The 21,155-nt window shown below is 47.0% G+C and overlaps 1 protein-coding gene across 1 annotated transcript; it reads right to left on the bottom strand.

Annotated features, from left to right (window-relative positions):
* Positions 1–3,107: 3,107 nt before the first annotated feature.
* Positions 3,108–3,981, bottom strand: LOC119293139 (dirigent protein 1-like). The gene has a single exon (XM_037571698.1). It carries the CDS (start codon positions 3,854–3,856, stop codon positions 3,266–3,268), a length of 591 nt encoding a protein of 196 aa, XP_037427595.1. The 5' UTR covers positions 3,857–3,981; the 3' UTR covers positions 3,108–3,265.
* Between the last annotated feature and the right edge of the window lie 17,174 nt (positions 3,982–21,155).

The following is a 21,155-nucleotide window of genomic DNA, read 5'->3' on the forward strand; positions in this document are numbered from 1 at the left end:
TAACGTGATTGTATTAGGAAACATAGGATAAACTAGGAAGTATTCTGGCTTGTCTTGTACTCCAAGTAGATCATGTACTCCTATTTATATGCCCACGAGGCTCAAGCAATACAACAACTATTCCACCAAATCCTCTCTCTCCCTTCTAACAGTCTACTACAACAAGGTTTGCCGGCTCCAACGAGGGAGGCGCGATGACAGCGACGCGCCTACAGCTCGCTTCAGTTTTTGTAGTTGTCGCTAGGTGGTCTACGCGTCTGGATGTAATTTTTATTCTTTCTATGATTCGTTATACTACCATTATTGAAGAGGAATAGATTGTAATGTTTTTCCAAAAAAAATATACAAGGTTGCTTTGTTCGACGTCGTATGTAATTATCAGCATCTTCAATTTAGAATAACTAATACTACCTTTGTGCACTAATGTAAGACGTTTTTGCAGTTAAGAACGGCTTACATTAGTGTACAAAGGGAGTAGCTAACTAAGAACACACATCCTGACAAGGAGGATTTCCTCGCAGCGGCGGCACCACCATTCAGCTTGTGGTCGCCGCTGGGCAAGGACGACATCGCCCCGCATGATCATTGTCCCGCCATTGGGCCCCATGCCAACACAGCACCTCCACCTGTGGATGAAGCAGAGAGGAAAACGGTCTCACCGCAACTTACGCCGAGCGGCATTGCCGGCGGTTCCTCATTGGGATTGCGAGGGAGGAGGGCCAGGAGGAGAGGGGAGGGTGGTGGCGAGCTACGGTTGCCCTCGATTGCGACGTGCGGATGGGAAAGCGATGGTAATCCTTCCATCAAACGAAGAAGGCTACACTAAACCTTGTTGTACGTGTTTCGTACCTTTTCCGTGCATGGATAGTTGGCCGGTGGCTTTCGCATTTATTTGGATGCCCCCTCATCATGAATTATTGCCACTTGTACATCACCCTCCCATACACACGGGCTTTCGCATTCATTTCGCATTTCAAAACATTTCACTGATATAAAACAGACAGAGAAATTAGAGTAGAGTACAATTTTGCCTGCATCACATGTTTAGGCAGTCTTTTATCCATGTGTTTTTACTCTCTAAGAACATCTCCAACATGCATGCAACCAGGTGGCGCGCTAATTAAATATGTTTACAGCGCTGAAAATAACAACTTTCCGTGCGCTGTAAAGTGCTGACTCCAGCGGCTGCTGCAAAAAATTGCGCGCGCGCGCCGCTCCAGCAGAAGCACGAAAAATACAGCGCGCGATACACATATGTATGCAAAAAAGATAGCATAGGTAGATTAAAACGATACATAATAAAAAAAGATATGTAGCTAATTCAACATATATAGTTCATCTACTCCGAGTACGATTACTACTCGTCCTCCTCCTCCTCCTCCGACTCCGATTCCGCTTCGGTGATGTCCTCCTCCGACGTCTCAATGAAGGCGTCAAGATGCCGATCGTCATCCGAGTCCCAGGTCGACGCTGCTCCTACCTCGATGTTGAATTGATCGGACACCTTCCGCGTTCGCCTGTCTTCGCGATAGACGGCTCACTCCACCCTCCTTTCCTCCCTCTCCGCCCTCCTTTGCGCGTAGAATTTGCGCTCGTTGATGATGTCCTGCGGGAAGCGTCGGCGCCACTGCGTCATGGCTTCATCGTCCATCTCGGCGATGCCGAGATAGAGCTGGCGCCTCCGGCTGTCGCAACGATCCTCTTCGGTGACAAGCCGCGGGGGAGGCGCGAGCTCCTGCGCCCGCTCCCGCGTAGCGACCTCGGGGAAGTTCATGTCCCTAAGAGGCTGCCGGAGGCGCCACGCCGCCACGTCGTACGCGCGGGCGGCCTCATGGGTGGTGTCAAAAGTGCCGAGGCCGATGCGCATCTCGCCCAACCGGATCTCAGTGGAGGATGATCCGGAGGGGCGCGTGCGGGCGCCGCGGTAGCCTGAAGTTTCCCGGCGGCTCGGTGCCATGGTGGTGCAGCGCCGACGGAGGCAGAGGCGAGAAAGAGCGGGGAGAGTGCGCGTGGCGAGGCGGACAGCGGTGGGAGGGCTCATGGCGGGTGCTGGGTTTTATAACGCGCGCTAGACGCCGCGCGCCAGAACTAGCGCGCCTGCGATCCTTTCCCGCGCACCTGAATTTTCTGAGTCCGCTGGAACGCGCGAATCCGCCCCACGCGTGCGTGCCACTGTTGGAGATGCTCTAAAGTATACGGAAAGGTGATTCGCCCATATATAACCAATCAATGTATTGTTGTGTATATGGTCTTGTTTTAGATAATACAAAATATCTTTTCTCTTCGAATGATGATATGTTAGATGAGTGGTCAGCGAGCAAGACTGGGAGCTAACAAACATGACCAACTTGCTGCCGTACAACAGCTGACGCACTCATACTTTTCCACTACCACATCCCTAGATCCGTCACTGGTCGTTATAGGGAGCCAGTGTGCCTCGAATCTTGATGACGCAATGTGTTGTAGTATAATGTATATTCCTCACATGCATTCTTATAATTCTATTTCTGTCCACAATAGGCAAATTAAGGTCCAGCTCTGTGTCAAGTAAAATAGGTAGCTAGACTGCTGGGCCGGCTAAAGCAAACCCAAATATCACTACATTTTTCACCTCAGACGACAAAACCATTTTATCAACGTTGTGGATGTCGCTTATCGTTGGGTATTAGAGATTAATTGGAAATCAGAAGATTAATTGATTATATCAATCGACTATTAATCAATCATTTTTTGCAAATCTCAGTTTTCCAACACTAAAATATGCTATATTCTATTCGCAAAAGAAATTAAGAAAATATGTTATATTCAACACCAAAACAATATTGAACAGAAGTGTTACCTTGATTCCTAGACTCTGAATCCTCTTATAATGATAAAAGAATAGGACAATAGTACTTCTTGCAAAATAAGGTCCAAAAACACAAATAAACATTGTTTTTGCAAACATAATGTTACGAATAGGGCCGATTTATCGGTAGATTCCTGTTAAATCGCTTGTGAAAGTGATAAATAGGCCCAAATAATAAATGGTGAAGATAAGCCATAATTTTATCGGTCACCCCATAGCGACAAACCGAACGATAAATCGCTGAATCGGAAGATTTTTTGAACAATGCACTTTATTATTACCAACTGTGGTGTAAACATACTGATGGTAACAAAACAAACACGGTAGGAACTGCACCTGCACGTAGAAGTCAATCTCCACGACCAAAGCTAATCATAACAAAACAAACAGATAGACGGTAACCGACGATGCGGCTAGCTAGTCGTGCTGCACCTGCACGTAGAGGTCAATCTCCACGACGCCGCCCGAGGCGAGGCTGTAGTCGTAACTCTTGCTGAGCATGTACCCCCGCGCCAATCGGAACTGGCCAGTGCCGCCGATAATCATCGACTCGCGCACCGCCAGTTCCGTGTCGATGCGCCCCTTAACCGCCAGCGAACTGCCACTGTACTCGCCGGCGCCCAGCACAAGGTGCATGCTGAGGTCAGAGACAACGCCGCCCTCCGACACGCGCACAGCGAAACCCTGGGCCGTGCCCACCCATGCGCTGCCGCCGCCAGGGCCCTCCGTCAGCGCGTTGTTCAGCGCCACGATGTCACCGAACTGCCGTGGTGCGCTCGTGGATGGCACCGTACTGTTGGTGTTGTCGCTCACGGCCGGCGTGCCAAGGGACCGCCCGGACACGATGCGCATCGCTGTGGGGCGCAGGCCAGTGTAATCATCATGCATATAGAAATGCAGATGCGTGGTGGTGGTTGTGCCGCCGCTTCCGGCGTCGTAGCGGTTGAACAAGGCCGAACCAGCAAGGAGGAGAGCCGACGCGAGCAAGAGGGCGGGGAGGGGGGCCATGAGCTAGCTAGCTAGGCTGGCGTGCTTTACTTGGTTAGTCCCGTACTCCAGTGTGCATGTGTGGCCAGCGCTAGCGAATGGGTACATATAAGAGTGAGGATTTGGTGCCCCGGGGTGCAGCTAGTGATGATGTAGCTTTAGGTTTTAGGACTGCTTGTTGGTGGATGTTGGGTCTGGTTGCTAGTCTGTTCAGGAGGAGATGGTGTGGCGGCGACGGCATCCATATAATGAACCCGTGTCCCCAGGCTCCACCATTGCGACGGTGTTTTCTCCATCATTGGCATGGAGCTCGGGAAATAGTGCAAGAGTAGAATCATAGTGGTCTACATCGAATACAACTGGAAGACGATGGATCATGTGTTCGGTTCGTGATTTGCGGCTGAAATAAGATCTCCTTATCTGACATCATCATCCAGCGGAGATGCCAGGTCTGATGTTCGATGTCATGTCTAAGGTGTTGTGCTTGCCAGATGTTCTCAATGGCAGTGGTTTTCTCCTTTGGTAATCTACTTTGAATGTCTGTAAAATCCACATATCTGCGATAGAGCCGCATCGTGCTTGATTGGATATGTGGTATGTCGCCTTTTATTTTGGTGGCTGCTGCGGTGGTTCTGGAGGCTGGTGACAAACGTTGACGTCAAGTTCCAAAGATTCTTTGGTATGGATTATGTTTTCCTTTCTTGGCTTGTGATCCTTTATATGCAAAGGCTAGAGTTCTATAGTCTTTCCAATTTTTTCAGATCAGTGTTTGTTATTATATAAATGACACACATATTACCAAGAAAAGAAAAGGCCGTGTCCCCCTCTATATGCCATCGGATCTCATGTGTAGGGTGGCTTTAGGCTTTACTCATATGTGCGCGCAACGAAGAAGAGTCCCAAAACAGGCTTTCCGTCGCTTTATATATAAAGCAACACACCAAAGTATACGACATAAAAATACAACGTGGTGAGAAAATCCTCTTACAAAGCATATTCAAAGATACAACATGCATGAAGCCTAGAACAAGACTAACACCTCACTAATGCCTTACCGAGCATGCATGGGATCCATAAGACGCCTCCGAAAGCGTGACAGCGTGAAGCGTCGTTGCTGCCGAGTCCGAGCAAACAGAGGGGTGGGCATAAAAACGGAGGAACCGAAGACCGAACAGAAAATCGGACATGATCTGTCTGGAGGCCGGCCAACACACATCCACCAAGGAGGCGTTCCTTGCAGCAGCCGCACCACTATTCAGCATCAGGTCCCCGCCGCACCGTCGCGAGGCAAGGACGACACTGCCCTGCATGATTGTTGTCCCTTCAATGGGCCCAATGGCAACCCAACGCCTCAACCCCTGGAGTCGTCCCACGCCAGCCCATGGACAGAGCAGAGACGAAACGGGTCCCACGGCTACCTATGCGAGCATGCATTGCCCGACGGTTCCTCACAGGGATGGCGACGGGGTAGGACCAAGAGGAGAGGGGTTCCTCTGTCTCGGCTACCTATGAGATCCACCACTTTCAACAAAAACAGAGCCTCCTCCCCCATGAAAAGCTTAGGGTTCCTCTGTCTCCCGCCAGCACCGCCACCGGTCCGCCTCGTTTCCGGTAGCCTAAGGGCCATGGTGACGCGATGGATCCTGGCCCGTGAGGATGGGATGTCTCTATTTTTGTATGTTCCTTCAAGTCATTTAGGGTTTGTGTCATGCTCAGGAAGACGAGACAGCGGCGGCTCCCTGAAGATAGAATAAGGTTCTTCCTGCCTAGCCCCTGTCCCAGTGGTGTGTCTAGTATCGTCGGTGGGCATTTGGAGGTGTGTCTGCGGCGGATATATCCTTCGTGGATTTGCTCTGACCTGTTCCTCTCTAGTCATAACAACGTTTGTGTTTCTTCAGGTTGGATCCTTCCGATCTACGATACTCTTCATCGGTGACGGTTGTTGTTCTGCCGAGCTTGTCCTATGAAGCTTTAGCACGACGGCTTCCCGACTATCTACAACAAGTTTTGTCCGGCTCCGGTGAGGGAGGGGCAATGACGGCGGTGCGTCTTTGGCTCGCATAAGTGTTTGTAGTCGTCGCTATGTGGTCTACGGATCTGGATGCATTTTTTTATTATTTCTGGTGTTCATTATACTATCATGCTTGAAGATGAATAAATTGCAAGTTTTGAAAAAAAGGAGGGGAGGGTGGTGGCGAGCTACGGTTACGCGTGGTCACTAGAGTGTGACGTGGGGAGGGGAACGGGATGAAAATGTTTCTATCCAACGAAGAAAGCTAGACTAAACCTTTTTTGAACATAGTATAGACGCAAGCGCTCATATACACGCGCATACACTCACCCCTATAAACGCACATACGCACACCCTACCCCTATGAGCACCTCCGAAAGACTAAGTCGGCATATCATCTTGAAATTTACGAAGTCGCAGTAGCCACCCTCGTCGTCAACGGGAACGTCTCCTCCCATTGAATGCGCATTGTCGGAAATTCTGAAATAAATCCAGAAATAAATGCGAGCACCAGGACTTGAACCCTGGTGGGCTGCGGATACCACAGTCCCTCTAACCATCCAACCACAGGTTGGTTTGCAGGCTAGACTAAACTTTGTTGTACATCTTTTGTACCTTTCCGTGCCCGCATAGTTGGCTGGTGGCTTCGGCATTTATTTGGATGCCCCCCTCACTGTCACTTGTACATCATGGTCCAATACAGATGGGCTCTCTACCGATGGGAGCTGGGAGATGGTTGTGATGATGTCCACAATCAAACACTATTAAATGCTTATGTCCTATATACTCCTTTCGTTTTTATTTACTCCTCATATTAGGTTTGTCTAAAGTCCAACTTATATAAGTTCAACAAGTTTGTAGAACAATATATCAACATATACACCAGCAAATTTATATTATTGGATTCATCATTACATATATTTTCACATCATATAAATTTTTTGCGGTGAATATTCATATTGTTCTCTATAAATTTGATCAAACTTTATAAAGTTTGGTTTCAGTCAAAGCTAATATGCGGTGTAAATGAAAATGGAGAGAATACTACCATTGTGTGAGGATATCCAGGGCTGTCAGTTGTTATGAAACTGATGGAATCTACAGCTGGATAGCAAATTTGGTCGCTTCAACGTCAGCGGGCGCGTCCGGTCAGTGTCCGAACATGTCCGTTTTGAGCCCCTATTTATCCATGCATGAAGCTATGATCCTCATTTTGTCCCTTATATTTCCGGTCACACGCATGTGGTGGTGGAGATATGGAGCGAAAGAAAAGAAAGAAAGGAAAACGTGGCCCAAAGTGGGTTGTGTCCTTCATGGCAGAACAACCGGGCGCGTTCGTGAGCCCTCATAACCTCACCATATAAGGTCTGGACATGAGGATTTGCGGACAACCCAGAAGTATGGAGACGAAATTTGATGGTCCGGTTCAGTCACCTTTTTAACTCTCTCTCATGTTTGGGCGGTGACTAGCTAGGTTGTCCGCCCAATCGTATATCAATGATATGTGGGGTCCAGTGATATGATATCCACCACCACCTTTCGTTGCCTACATAGTAGCGGGGATCGTTTGGTCTAGAGCCCTCCCCCCTCCCGTGTACCAAATGATTTGCATACATATCTAGACATCTACATAAATCTATGTCGATCAAGATTTTTGTTCTTTGTGCTTTTTCTTTGCCAAAAGCTTATCCTATGGCAGGGTATTCCTGCATATTCTTATCAATAGGAAAACGCAAAAAAAAAATCAGAGTGACTCGGTTTATAAGGAAAACTAGACCGAAAACCACAACGGCAATAAGAAAAATCAGAAGAAGAAAAATAACAACTCAACACCGACGCCCACCACCACGTAACATGATGACCATACAAAGAGATTGAGAGCGAGGTCTTCAGAAATGCTTTCAAGAAGCGAAACGGCGCCCATGGGCACCATTGTCTCCGGCATCGACCCCTGTCGACCACAAAACTTTTGACCAGACCGACACTCAACCGCACCACCAAATCATGGAAAATGATCCAGCCAAGCCAACTGCCACCAGCACTGCTCCCACTCCGAGCAGAGACTCTTCAACAATGCCCCCAAAAGGGAGAAGGATGCCCTTAAGTGTCTTATATACAAAATAATAACATGGTAGTAAAAACCATATGTGATCAAAACACATGATCCATGTGTAGTTGTTGCTGCTAATTAGTCTGTCCACTCATTTTTGGCACGATCTCAGTAGCAATTCTTCACATGATGGCAGCAAGAGAGACACAACCGTCTTCAATCCTAGTAACTACTCCCTGTATTTCTAAATATAAGTCCTTTTACTTATTTTACTCCATATGTAGTGGTGGGGTCGATAGCAGAGAGACCTGACACGCAATAGTACAGCTCTGAAGATGGATTGGTGGCAGGTGGCTGCGGCGGCCTCATACCCAGCAGGCGTCCTGGTTGAGGAGTGTGCTGGACTGGTAGGTGCCCCATACCCGGCAGGCGTCCTGGTTGGGACCTCAGGTCTTAGATGTTTAGGTTTGGCTGCGATGTCTGTTTGGTATTAGGCCCAGACTATCTGCGCCACTTCATCAATTGGATAGGTGTAGCGACAGCTGTTGCTTAAACGGTGGCTTTTGTCTTGCTGTTGTATGGCTTTGTAAGGTCTTGTGAGAATAATTAATAAAGTGGATGTATGCATCGACCAGATGCAGAGGCCGGGGGTCATCGTCCTTTTCTATATATATATATATATATATATATATATATATATATATATATATATATATATATATATATAGTCCGTATGGAAATCTTTAAAAAGACTTATATTTAGAAATATAGGGAGTATGTATATAGAACAAGTGGCTTATCGGGTGGGAGCAATCATGGTAGGTGCCGTAGGAGGATAAATAATTGATGATCTAAAACTGAGTCGTGTGCGTTCCCAAGGCACCTACCAAGCTGCAGCTCGATTAATATAATGGTATTTTCATCGTATCATAGTACCAAAAATAATTGGTCGTCAGAAAATTAGTCAGATGCATTCCAATGGCACCTACCAAGCTAGCAACAGCTTGATTGATCATGGTGCTTGTACTACTCGGATTAATTTGTGGTCTAAAAATCAGTCAAATGCATTCAATGGAACTTAGTACGATTTATATGGGTTGTAGTCCTTTCGAGGTCTGTAATTCATACTTATTCATCCATGTAATGGGATGCCTTTGGGCCTGACTATCTGCTAAACCAGAATTGCAATGGAATGCCTTTCGGTCTGACTAGCTGGTAATATAACTAGATGACCCGTTACGCCCATGGCGCAAAAAGCCAAAGCAGTCCAAGTATTGGAACTACTAGAGAACCATTTGGCGTTTAATTGCCGATGAATGATACAAACGTTGATACTTAGATGGCATCTCCATGCATAATCAAGAATATTACGTATATAGCAATCATTTCTGTACATAATAATCTACATTCCTGTGAATATTAATGCATCCTCGAGTCTCGTTGCTACTTGCTCTCATTACATTAATGCATCCTCGAGCAAGACATATTTTACCAAAAAATCCGATTTATGTACCAGCCATCCAGGAACCAAATATGAAAATCTTTTGTTATATTCTAACCCAAAGCCAGAAGAATCCAACCATCTACAAGAACATGGGATGAAACACAAATCAGTACATTTTCCATCTTCACTCCTGTGTAGCAAAAACCAAAGGAATTGTCAATAAGTCACAGCAAACACAACATTCAAGTTCTTGAGTAAACTGGATGGGTGACATTTTAATTTTAGTCATTGGTCAAAAGGTGATCCTGCCAAATACAAATACAAAAAAACAGATGGAACAAGACGTGCAATCCCCACAGGCACAAATAAGGAATCGACCTGCAACATGAGCATAGGAACCAAGAATCATACGAAATCGAGGAGCAACAAAAGGGAAAGGAAGAACAAAACCACACGGAATTCCTCAATAACGAAGCAAGGTTGTTTTGCTCCTTCCCACTCATGCCGCCGAACTCCTCCCTCTTCATAGCAGGTCCACCCCACCGCGGCGGCCGACAGAACCACTGTCACCACTCGTGTCGTGCATACAACCTTATCTTAGCTTTGGCTTCGCTTCTCATTCCTCCCACCATCCTCCTTCCCCGTTATTAGACCTCAGTGGTGAAGACCTCGCCCCCATGTCCTGATCTGTAACCAGGCGCTGCCGATGGCCACGTAGGTGGTGATTTCCCTGCTCTTTAACAACTAATTTTATTTAAATTTTGGGAATAATAATCACAAAGCAAACAATGCATGAAATACGAGGCCAAATATATCTACCATAGGACAACGGAAAAGATATCCTTTGAAACTATTTGTCCAGAAATTTGGTAACCAGAATAACCACGACAACCATGACAAGCTGGTATACACCAGAATACTTTCACTCATAAATACTGCTGAAAAGCTTAACTTCATTATTAGATGTAAGGGAGAAGTATATTTTTCGTCCCTCAATTCTTTCGAAAGTATAGAAATGGACCCTCAATTAGAAAACCAGCAACCTTTAGTCCCTCAACTTTCAAAACCGGATAAATTTAGTCCCTCATGTCACAACGAGTTGTTTCCTTCGGACGAAAGTGGTTTTGACTTAGCTGGCTAGTGTGGGCCCACCTCATCCACCCATTTTTGTTCACTTTAATTCTTAATGGCAGCCGACATCACGCAACAGCGCCGGCGGCGGGCAGCGAATAGGCTCCAGGCGACTCGGCCGGACGAAGTGCGGTGCCACCATAAGCGACGGCAGCTCAGTAACTGGCTACGCGGCATGACGAGTGGGATGAGCAATGTCCGTCGCTGGTGTACTAGCTAATGTAGTTCTTCCTGCTGTGATATTTTTGTGTAAAGCTAGCCCCGTACTAGCTCATCAATCAGGTCGCGTATAAAGCAAAGCTCTCCTGATGCGCTTCTGGCCGGTGCGTTTGCTGCGTACGTGCGAGTGCATCGACGTGCTGCGTGTCTACTACGAGCGGACCACATCACGCCAGCGCTGCAAGCCACCTCTCGGCGTCCATCAGGCTGGAACCCGGATGGTCGCGCCATCGGCAAAGTCTAACAGGCATATGGCGCAGCCGGCTCGACAGACGCGTGGTGCTACTGCTCTGCTTGTGCACCGGCGAGACGGCGGAGTGGGGAGCGCGACAAGGGCCCTCGGCAACGCACAGCTTCCCCTGCTCCTCAGTTTTTACAGTATACCACTCCATGTTGGCGGAAAACCACCCACAATCGCACGAGGGACTAAACTTATCTGGTTTTGATAGTTGAGGGACTAACTTTTGCTGGTTTTGATAGTTGAGGGACTGAGTTTTGCTGGTTTTGAAGTTAAGGGACTATTTCTATACTTTTGAAAAAATAGAGGGACGAAAAATATACTTTTTCCTAGATGTAAATATACTATCAACTCATCGAGCTGAGAGATTCACTGTGGACTACATCCCCTAGGCTGGCACAATAGCAACTTTACTTTGCAACACTCAGAACCTCTCCATACTTTCCACTTAGAATGTCCTCCCAAAATTAATAGGTTTACAACCCTGATATATAACATTGGCTGATGTCATGTTCCATTTTAAAAGCACAGTGGAAAAACCACAACAACCATATGCAGGGCTGCTCCAAACTATAATTCTTTGTTTTCATCTTGATGTTGTAGGGTAGCATAGACTCCATCGAAACAAACACAGTGAAGCAAAGCAAAAAGAAGGAAAATGGCTGAATACTAGGCACGATATTGAAAGAGATTTTCAGTTATCCCTGACCACCAGAAGTAATAAATATGGCTCCATAAAAATGGCTCGGTACTGACTGTTGAAAGGCAGAAGAACTAAAGATATAAGAATAAGCTATAAGTACAGAAGAACTATAAGTTTGGTTTTCTTGTCAACCATAACACAATAACTCTAGCACCAACAGGTGGTCATCTTCCAGAAACTTACATGTCTAAGTAGCGAACATTTTCGTTCTGACCTACTTTTGACATTCACCTTACTTTTATCCTTCTTCTGCAAGGGACCTATATATCAACAAATAAATGATATCAGTGACAATTTTTAAATTCTGTCCATTGCGCAAATTTAATGGCTATATTCGGTAGTTATTAGAATCTCGAAATTTGGTCCATATGTTGTGTTAACATAATATATGTACCAACTGAATAAGTATGGAAGTAATCGCAGCAGGGATTATGTAAATAATTATACACACCTGTCTTAAGGTCTAATAAAAACAGATCGAAACTTTTCACAACCACACATTGGTATTTTACAAAAGGAATATGAATATGTATGGGTGGATTATAGTATCATAGCATGATACATCTCATAGTTTCCTAGGAACATTAACCGTCCATTGCATAATCTCCTGGTGCAGTTTGTTGGCCCATGCTAGAAAGAAATGCTCACTAGATGACATCACATCGTTGGTATAAATGGATATTGAATGTGGTTATTTAGGGCAAAGTCAAAAACTGAAACTTTCATTAGTCATGGACGAACTTTCCATTAAAAAGGCATGGGTTATCCGGACTATTTTTGCTATACTACCAATTCAAAATTGAGAACTAAGGAAATAAAGCATACCAAGCACTCTCTATGTGATGGCATTCCATCAGAGCATCTCACTTTTATTCTTATGATGGCCACGTCACATTAAACTTCACGTCACCGCCTTATGATGGCACTCCATTAGAGCAACTCACTTTTTGCTATAGTACAAATATTTTATGAACAAAAATTTTTAAACATGAAATTTTTAAAATTTCCTAACATTTCGAAAGATAAACTATTTCTGAAAATCATTTGAAAATTAAGAGTTTTGAAATTTTGTGGTTTTCTCTTTTGCGTGTTTTGTTTGTTTCGCTTTTCTTCTTTTTTATTTTTTTATTTCTTTTAGTTTTTTTTTTCATTTTCTATTAATTTTAAAATTCATGAACTATTTTCAAACCGGGAAGATTTTCTTGATTCCGTTAACTTCTAAAATTCATGAATATTTTCTTAAATTCATGAACTTTCACTAGTAGAAAAAGCCCCATTTGTCCCGGTTCATAAGGCCCATTTGTCCCTGTTCCCGAACCGAGACTAAAGTGTCGGTACTAAAGCCCAATACCTTTAGTCCCGGTTCGCCTACGAACCGGGACAGATGGGACTCCACGTAGCCGCTGCGACTTGCCTAGACAGGAGGGCCTTTTTGTCCCGGTTGGTGGGCATCCACGCATCAGCAGCTTAGGGGCTGGGGTTTTTTTTTAAGGGGGGGTTGGGGTTTTTTGGGATTTTTGTAGGGTTAATTGAGGGGCTTCATATATTGTGTTAGCTAGCTAATAGAGAGAAGTGTCTTCTCTTATCTCCGTGCTTGGTCGATGCTACGTACTATACGTATAGAGAGGACTCGACACGCTAGCTAGCTATTAAGCAAATGAAGGAAACCATTAAGTACAGAAGACCGTCATGAACATATACATAAAGAAGTGATTGACCTCTCCTTCTCCGAGAGATTGGTCGAACAACAAGTTTTCATATATCTATCTGACGCTACTGGCTACATATATATAATATAAGATCTCTTAGAATCCCCTAACATCTGAACTCAAGTTCCACATGGTATTCTCCGTCTTTGTCGATGACGTGGTCAAGAAAGAATCCCGCCAATTCCTCTTGAATTGCTTGTATGCGATCTTGTGGTAGGAGTTCATCCCGCATCTGAAACATCTAATTTGAAGAAGGGGGTCAATCCATATATATGAATGAAACTCAACACAAATGATGGTAATAAAATAAAACTGTGAATATTATTGCTTACACAGTTAATATTATTTTTTGGAGTAGCCCCGCTCACAGGTCGTGTGGCAGATGAACTCGCAAATGTAGTATCCACAGTAATTATTCCCGGGTTCCTACCACAACCACTTTACAAGAAATAGAGGTCATTCAAACTAATAAGCAAGCATGCTAAATGGTATTGACGAAACTAGCTAGAATCAATGGGAGATGCGCGGAACTAGCTAGTAGTACTTACTTTCGAGTGTTTAAATTGCAGCTCCGCCGGCAGTCCCGGAGCTTCTGCGGTGAACTTTTTCCAAACCCTGCCAGACAAAGGAAACAATTACTTGATATCAGGAAATGAACAAAGTTGCTGATATGGTGCGATAATGATCGATTGAACATAGTTCTCGAGCCTTTTAGTCATGGTCGCATACTCCTCGGGATTTTTTCATTTCGAGTCTATGACGGTTACTAGTCCGTGCTCAAGCTTAATCTCTAGCAGAATAAAGTGGAAGCTGTGCAGGCATGCATAACTTATCAATTACATTACTATAACCTCGAGTAATAAGGGAAACCGAATATGCATAAGATAGTAACACTCACTGGAATTCGTAAGGAAAGAGTATTGTATCTTTGTTTTGATTTCGAAGTAATGATCGTAGCAAGTTGGCCTCGGTTTGTTTGGCAAAATGTCTAACATTCCATTCATCTATGAGATTTGTGTTAATGAACTCAATATCACCGATTTGTCTTTTGTTCAATTCGGCGATCTTCAATCTGCATAATATAGTGAGGTTAATTATATATACATTCAATGAAAGAGCTGAGCTATATATAGAGACTTAATTACAGAAGTAGTCCTTACAGACAGTAGAAAGTGATGATTACCTTGTCGAGGGCCTTTTGATTGAAAAACTGGAAGAACTCCTCATATGGAACAGACAACAGATCAATTCCAACGAGTTTGTGCTCCTCTTTAACTCTCAGCGTCAAAGTATTCTTCCCAGACTTGCTGCAGATGTCCATGTACCAATCGTGGAATCTTCGCATCATCGTTGTTAGACGAGCATGGCCAGGTTTGATGACAGGCTTCCCGTGCCGGAATTTAAATATGTCCACCTCCATTGTATCAAAAAGTGCATCGTCGTGCATGTAATCTCCTAAATTGGTACCGGGCACCATCCCCGGAAGATTAGCGACGATATCGCTAGACACCTTGAGCGGAGGGCACGATTGCTTCGCTTGTGCGCCGAGCTGGGGAATTTTTTCCCCACTTCTTTGTTCTGCTAACATTTGATCAGTGCAAGTACTTCCCGATCGCTCTGCTTCCTTATATGTCCTTTCAATAATGCGGTCATAGTTCATTTGCAGCGGAGGCGGTGATGCTCACTTCAGGGCATCCAAAGTGCGCTTCTCTTTCACCGGATCTATCTTCTCCTCCGGAGGTGGATGTTTCTTAGCTTTTACCGTTTCAAAGAATTACTTCACTTGGGCTTCACAGATCTTCTTGTTTTCCTCCTCGCTCATCTCGTATGGTAACTTCTCTAGAGGTTTGAGAGAAGGACCGAATCTGTATTGTCTCCCGCCTCTGGTTGTATTGCTAGACGCCGAAGCAGCCGGAGAGGCTGCGACTGTCTTCTTTCGTTGCTTACGAGGTGGAGAAGAAGGAGGCGGAGTGGTATGACGCACCGGAGCAGCCGGAGCGGCGGCGTCTGTGTTCCGCCATCGCCGACGAGGCAAACGAGGAGGCGGGCTGCTCGGACCCGCCGGAGCAGGCGGAGAAGGAGGTGCAGTACTGCTGCCCTCAGGCGCCGGAGAAGGAGGTGGAGTGCCCTAATCACTCGCCGGAGGAGGAGGAGGAGGCGGAGTGCCCAGCTGACTCGCCGGAGGCGTGAAGTTCAGAAGCTTGATCTTCTCCTTCCGCTATAGACATGGAGTCATCAGAGCAAGACCCAGCTGAGTCTCCCCTTCACCTGTAGGGTGGTCAATCTGGAGCTCCTCAAATCCCTTCGTTATTTCATCCACCATCACAACAGCATAGCCTTGTGGAATCGGGCGGCAGCGAAAAGTTGCGTCGGGTAAAGGAGGGAACACAGAGCCAATAACTGCCTTGACTTTGAGATTCTGCCATTGCGTCATAACCTGGCACTGGTGTGAAATCCGTGATAAAATCCATTTGTTAGCTAGGACCTGTGAAGTCAAGATTCTGAACGAGCTCGGTTGAAGCCGCGCTGCTTCTCCACTCAGATGGCGGGGTAGCTTGGGCAGAATCTCGCTGGTTCTCAACAGCTTGTCGTTCCTCTAGCTTTCGTATCCTTGCCTGAAGCTTCTGCAGTTTGCTCAGCTCCACTTTCCTCCTCCTCTCTTGTGTTTTGTAACCGTCTGCGTTGGGAAACCCAACCTGCCACACAACAGAGCCTGGTGTGTCTCGTGTTCGTCTAGGGTGCTCAGGATTCCTGAGGGCCTGAGCTTGTCGTTCTCTCTGTCGGGAATGAACGTCCCTTCCTGCGCTGCCTTGATAGCTGCCTGAAGCTTCGTGATGGGTGTTGCATGTTGCTCATCCATCCAACAACACTTCCCTGTTTCAGGGTCCAAAGTTCTCCCAACCCCGAAGAACCAAGTCCTTGAACGGTCTGGCCAGTGCAATGTCTCTGGTTCGACCCCTTTAACAATCAGGTCCTGCTCAGCCTTGTCCCACAATGGTCGGGCTTTGAGGTAGCCACCTGACTCCATGCGATGGTGATGCTCCTTCTTTGCAGCATTTATCTTGTTTGTCGCTAACATCTTCTTACTCTTCTTCGATGTCTTGTGGGCCACAAATTTGAGCCACTAGTCTCTTATCTTCTCAAATCGGCTGGTGAATTCTCGAGTCTTATTTTTGTCGACATACGTTGATTTCAACTCATTCTTCCACCTCCTGAATAGACATGCCATCTTCTTGAGAGCATGAGCCTTGATCAAATGGCTCTATAACTGACTTATCCGGATCCTCCTCTGCCGATAGGGTGAAATTTTCCTTCAGCGCGGCCCAAAGATTATCTTTCTGTCTATCTTTGACAAAAGAAAATTGAGATTCTTCCTTATTAGGCTGATACCATTGGTGGATGCTGATCGGGATCATGTCCCTAACAAGAACCCTGTACTGAGCAGAAAATGCTTCCGTGGTCCAGAGGGGTTTAATCGGTTGGCCATCGCGCGCGATTTCCGTGATCGTGAACCTTTCATCCTAGCGCAACTTTTTCTTCGGGCCTCGTCTCGTTACCGAAGTTTTGCTCGATCCGGGCTATAAAAGAAGAAAGAAGAGTTAATATATGTACATACCAAAACAATTAATGCATCAATTAGCTAGTTAGCACAAGCTTAGGAGGCGAGGTCCTGCCAAACTCCCCAACCCGCAGAGAAAATATAGTAGCACTATTTTGATCCTGGGATCAGAATAGCTATTTGGATCACAACCCCTAGGAGGCGCGGAGGTCCTGCTGAACTCCCCAACCCGCAGAGAAAATATATAAGAAAAGTCGAACTGCCCCCGCCACGCCCCCGATCCCCAACCTCCCCCGGAGTGCCGTCGAGCTCTCCCCCCGCCACCACCGCCGCGCCCAAGCTCCATCCGACGCGCCGCCGCAGCACCATCCCACCACATCCACCTGACGGGTTGTCTTCTGGACTTCCCCCAACCTCGGCAGAGCCATCTCACAACCTCCACCTAACGCGCCGCCGACCGGCTCCCCATCGCCGCTCGACCATCTCCGACCGACGGGTGTCGCAATTTCACCACCACATGGTACTCGGCTCCTCCCCCACCGCCCTATTAATCTCCCCTGATCCTGCGTTCTTCCCCGTTGACGGGATGGAGCAAGCGCCGCCAGTCCTTGCGTTCCACCATGCGAGCGCGTGGCCAGGCTATCTGCAGCGCGAGCCCCCGGCCAAGCCCCACCTGCTGCCGCTGGCCGTTCCACACGCATCCGGTGCCGCCATCCCCAGTGCGTCACCGTCCAGCTACCATCGCTGGCCGCCACAGGACATTGCTCCACCCCCTGCTTCAGCAGTCCAAGTGCCCCACCCGTGTCCGTCCGAGTTGCTCCCCCTGTGCTCCTTCATGCGGGAGCTTGTGCCGGCAGCAGTGCACGCATCTGAAGGATTGGCTAATTCATCTTCAGCAAATGATTTCGCGCATCACGGCGTAAACACTTGAGAAGCTTCACTTTGTTCCAAGATTTCCCTTGCGCCAAACGTGGATAGACGGGTGCCTTTGGATTTGCAAATGCTACCTTACTTGAGATAGCAATCAACTTCTGATGTGAATAAGTTGGTAGAAAAGATTCAGAGTTGACAACATACAAAGAAATGTTTCTTCAGAGTAGCAACGGAGTTGTTGTTAATGCAGACAAGTTCAGAAACGACTATAGTACGTTTCTACCTCCAAGAGACCCCCAGAAAAAAAGTAAAAATAAGAAATCTTCTCTCTGGTTCATCGGTTGAAGATTCAGATAGCCCTTCTCAGATTGATGTGTGCAGCAGCTGGCGTCCACGCGTCGCGCCACCCCGGCCACAGCTGGCTGCGCCGCCCTCCGCGGGACGTACACATGCAAGATGAAGCTGTTTAATTTCATCCACTGTCGCCTGGCTCCGCCGCGGGACGGCTCGTCGGAGTGACTCGCCGCGTGTCTCCGCCCAGCCACATAGGCCACTGGCGCGCCTTCAGCTGGACTTCACCCCTCCCCATCGCTTCTCTGCCCTTCAGGTGGACTTGGCCGGAGAAGAGCGGCTCCACAGCAACAGGCGGACGAGAGCACTAATCATTTTTTTCTTAAGATTTCACCTCGGATTGGTGCTCTCTGTGTGGTGACAATAGAAATTTCATTATACATAGAATGCAAAAAATGGTTCAGAAATACCAATAATAGAAGTTCTTAGCTACGGATTTTGTCTGTTGATTTAATTGTGAGGTGGTTTAATTGATGTTCATAGATTTTGGACAAAGCATCGCTTTATGTATGAGCATCAGACTTGATTTAATTGTGAGGTGGTTCATTGACAGTAATTTTGTTAGTTCAATAATATATGTACAAGTTGACCTCCTAGCTAGCGATATATATCCATAGGAATTTTGTTCTCCGTTTTGTTTATTGGTGCATGAGAGATGTTTTTCATGTTATGAACGTATAGGTTAGCGAGAAGATCATGTACAACTATCGAAGGAGTTCAAAACTCACTCACCATGAAGAGAATGTTAGTGTAATCTTGAGTTAGTGTAGCAGGAGTTAGCAGTAGTATGGTTCGAGTCGTGGCATGTAGTCTACGTGCGAAAGGAGTTGAGTACGTGTCCATGTAGGACTTCATGTTCTGTCGTGAGTACTAGTCCAGGTTGAGTCCGGGTTAGACTAGAGTACTAATCATGTTGAGTTAGGACATAAGGTTGAGTCGGTCTGCTAGACCTTGGGTCGCTGCATATATATACGCAGTAGGTTATGAGTTTTGTACGGTGGTAAACGACGTGGAGAAAAGGAGAAAACCAGAAAAAGAAATAAAGAGAAGAGAGGCACGACACGTGCCTTTGGTAATAGTTATCATGTGCGCGTCTCTGTCGTGATTTGATGTGATCGATCCTATGGGTAGAATTCCAACAGTTGGTATCAGAGCTAGGTCGATTTGAAGCCGCGCTTGCCCCGGGGTGGCGATCTGCTAGCGCCTCGGGGCGGGCGATATGGTCGCTGCGTGGTGCAATGATGAGGAGGTGCGGGCGATATGGTCGCTGGGTGGTGCAGCGACAAGGAGCGGCGGGCCATGAAGTCACTGGATCATGCAGCGACAAGGAGGATCATGCGATCATCGTTTGATGGAGCGACATGGAGGGAGACCGTGGGTTGTCGTCGGCAAGGCAGTGGAGGAAGATCGTTGACAGGAGCAGTGGTGCCAAGGTGCGGTGCCGGAAAGTCGTCAAGATCGTCGTCCGCGGGAGTTTGATGAGTCAAGGAGTTGTGTGGGTCAACACGTCTCGGTCGGTCGGTCGATTGGTCAGTCAGTCGTCGTCGTCATGTCCAAGTGCTTGTCTCTGCGAGAAGGTGTTGAAGATGAAGCGCATCCAGGTCGTCTATGTGTCTCGACGAGAGGATCAAGTTCAACTATGTGGGGGTGGTAAACCAGTGAAGGTGAGTCTCTTCAATGAGGCCATGTCTCTACATGAGGCTGGAGTGCATGGTGTAGTGCACAGGGTGGTGTGATCCACAAGGAGCCGGCATGTATCTCGCTAGGGTGGACGGTGTAGTCCACCGGGTGGTGTGTTCCACAGGTTACTAGCGAGGCTGGGTAGTCCAAGACATATTTGAGGTGGTCCGTAAATTCGCCAAGTTGAAATTGGGGAGAGATTGTTGCGATCAATGAAGCCTAGCAATTTAACTTGTCGTGGTGCGAGCGGATGAGTCGACAAGGGATGATCTACAACAAACCAAGATCAGGAGAAGCGCGAGGAAGGTGACAAGTCAAGATTAGGGAGAGATTGTTAGTGTAATCTTGAGTTAGTGTAGCAGGAGTTAGCAGTAGTATGGTTCGAGTCGTGGCATGTAGTCTACGTGCGATAGGAGTTGAGTACGTGTCCATGTAGGACTTCATGTTCTGTCGTGAGTACTAGTCCAGGTTGAGTCAGGGTTAGACTAGAGTACTAATCATGTTGAGTTAGGACATAAGGTTGAGTCGGTCTGCTAGACCTTGGGTCGCTGCATATATATACGCAGTAGGTTATGAGTTTTGTACGGTGGTAAACGACGTGGATAAAAGGAGAAAACCAGAAAAAGAAATAAAGAGAAGAGAGGCACGACACGTGCCTTCGGCAATAGTTATCGTGTGCGCGTCTCTGTCGTGATTTGATGTGATCGATCCTGTGGGTAGAATTCCAACAGTTGGTATCAGAGCTAGGTCGATTTGAAGCCGCGCTTGCCCCGGGGCGGGCGATATGGTCGCTGCATGGTGCAATGATGAGGAGGTGCAGGCGATATGGTCGCTGGGTGGTGCAGCGACGAGGAGCGGCGGGCCATGAAGTCACTGGATCATGCAGCGACAAGGAGGATCATGCGATCGTCGTTCGATGGAGCGACATGGAGGGAGACGGTGCGTTGTCGTCGGCAAGGAGGTGGAGGAAGATCGTTGACAGGAGCGGTGGTGCCAAGGTGCGGTGCCGGAAAGTCGTCAAGATCGTCGTCCGCGGGAGTTTGATGAGTCAAGGAGTTGTGTGAGTCAACACATCTCGGTCGGTCGGTCGTTTGGTCAGTCGGTTGTCGTCGTCATGTCCAAGTGCTTGTCTCTGCGAGAAGGTGTTGAAGATGAAGCGCATCCAGGTCATCTATGTGTCTCGGCGTGAGGATCAAGTTCAACTATGTGGGGGTGGTAAACCAGTGAAGGTGAGTCTCTTCAATGAGGCCATGTCTCTACATGAGGCTGGAGTGCATGGTGTAGTCCACAGGGTGGTGTGATCTACAAGGAGCCGGCATGTATCTCGCTAGGGTGGATGGTGTAGTCCACCG

Source organism: Triticum dicoccoides, chromosome 4B, assembly GCF_002162155.2.
Source record: "Triticum dicoccoides isolate Atlit2015 ecotype Zavitan chromosome 4B, WEW_v2.0, whole genome shotgun sequence".
Lineage (NCBI taxonomy): Eukaryota > Viridiplantae > Streptophyta > Magnoliopsida > Poales > Poaceae > Triticum > Triticum dicoccoides.

Coding starts and splice junctions, on each gene's coding strand:
- LOC119293139 (XM_037571698.1), bottom strand. CDS start 3,856: ATGGCCCCCCTCCCCGCCCTCTTGCTCGCGTCGGCTCTCCTCCTTGCT.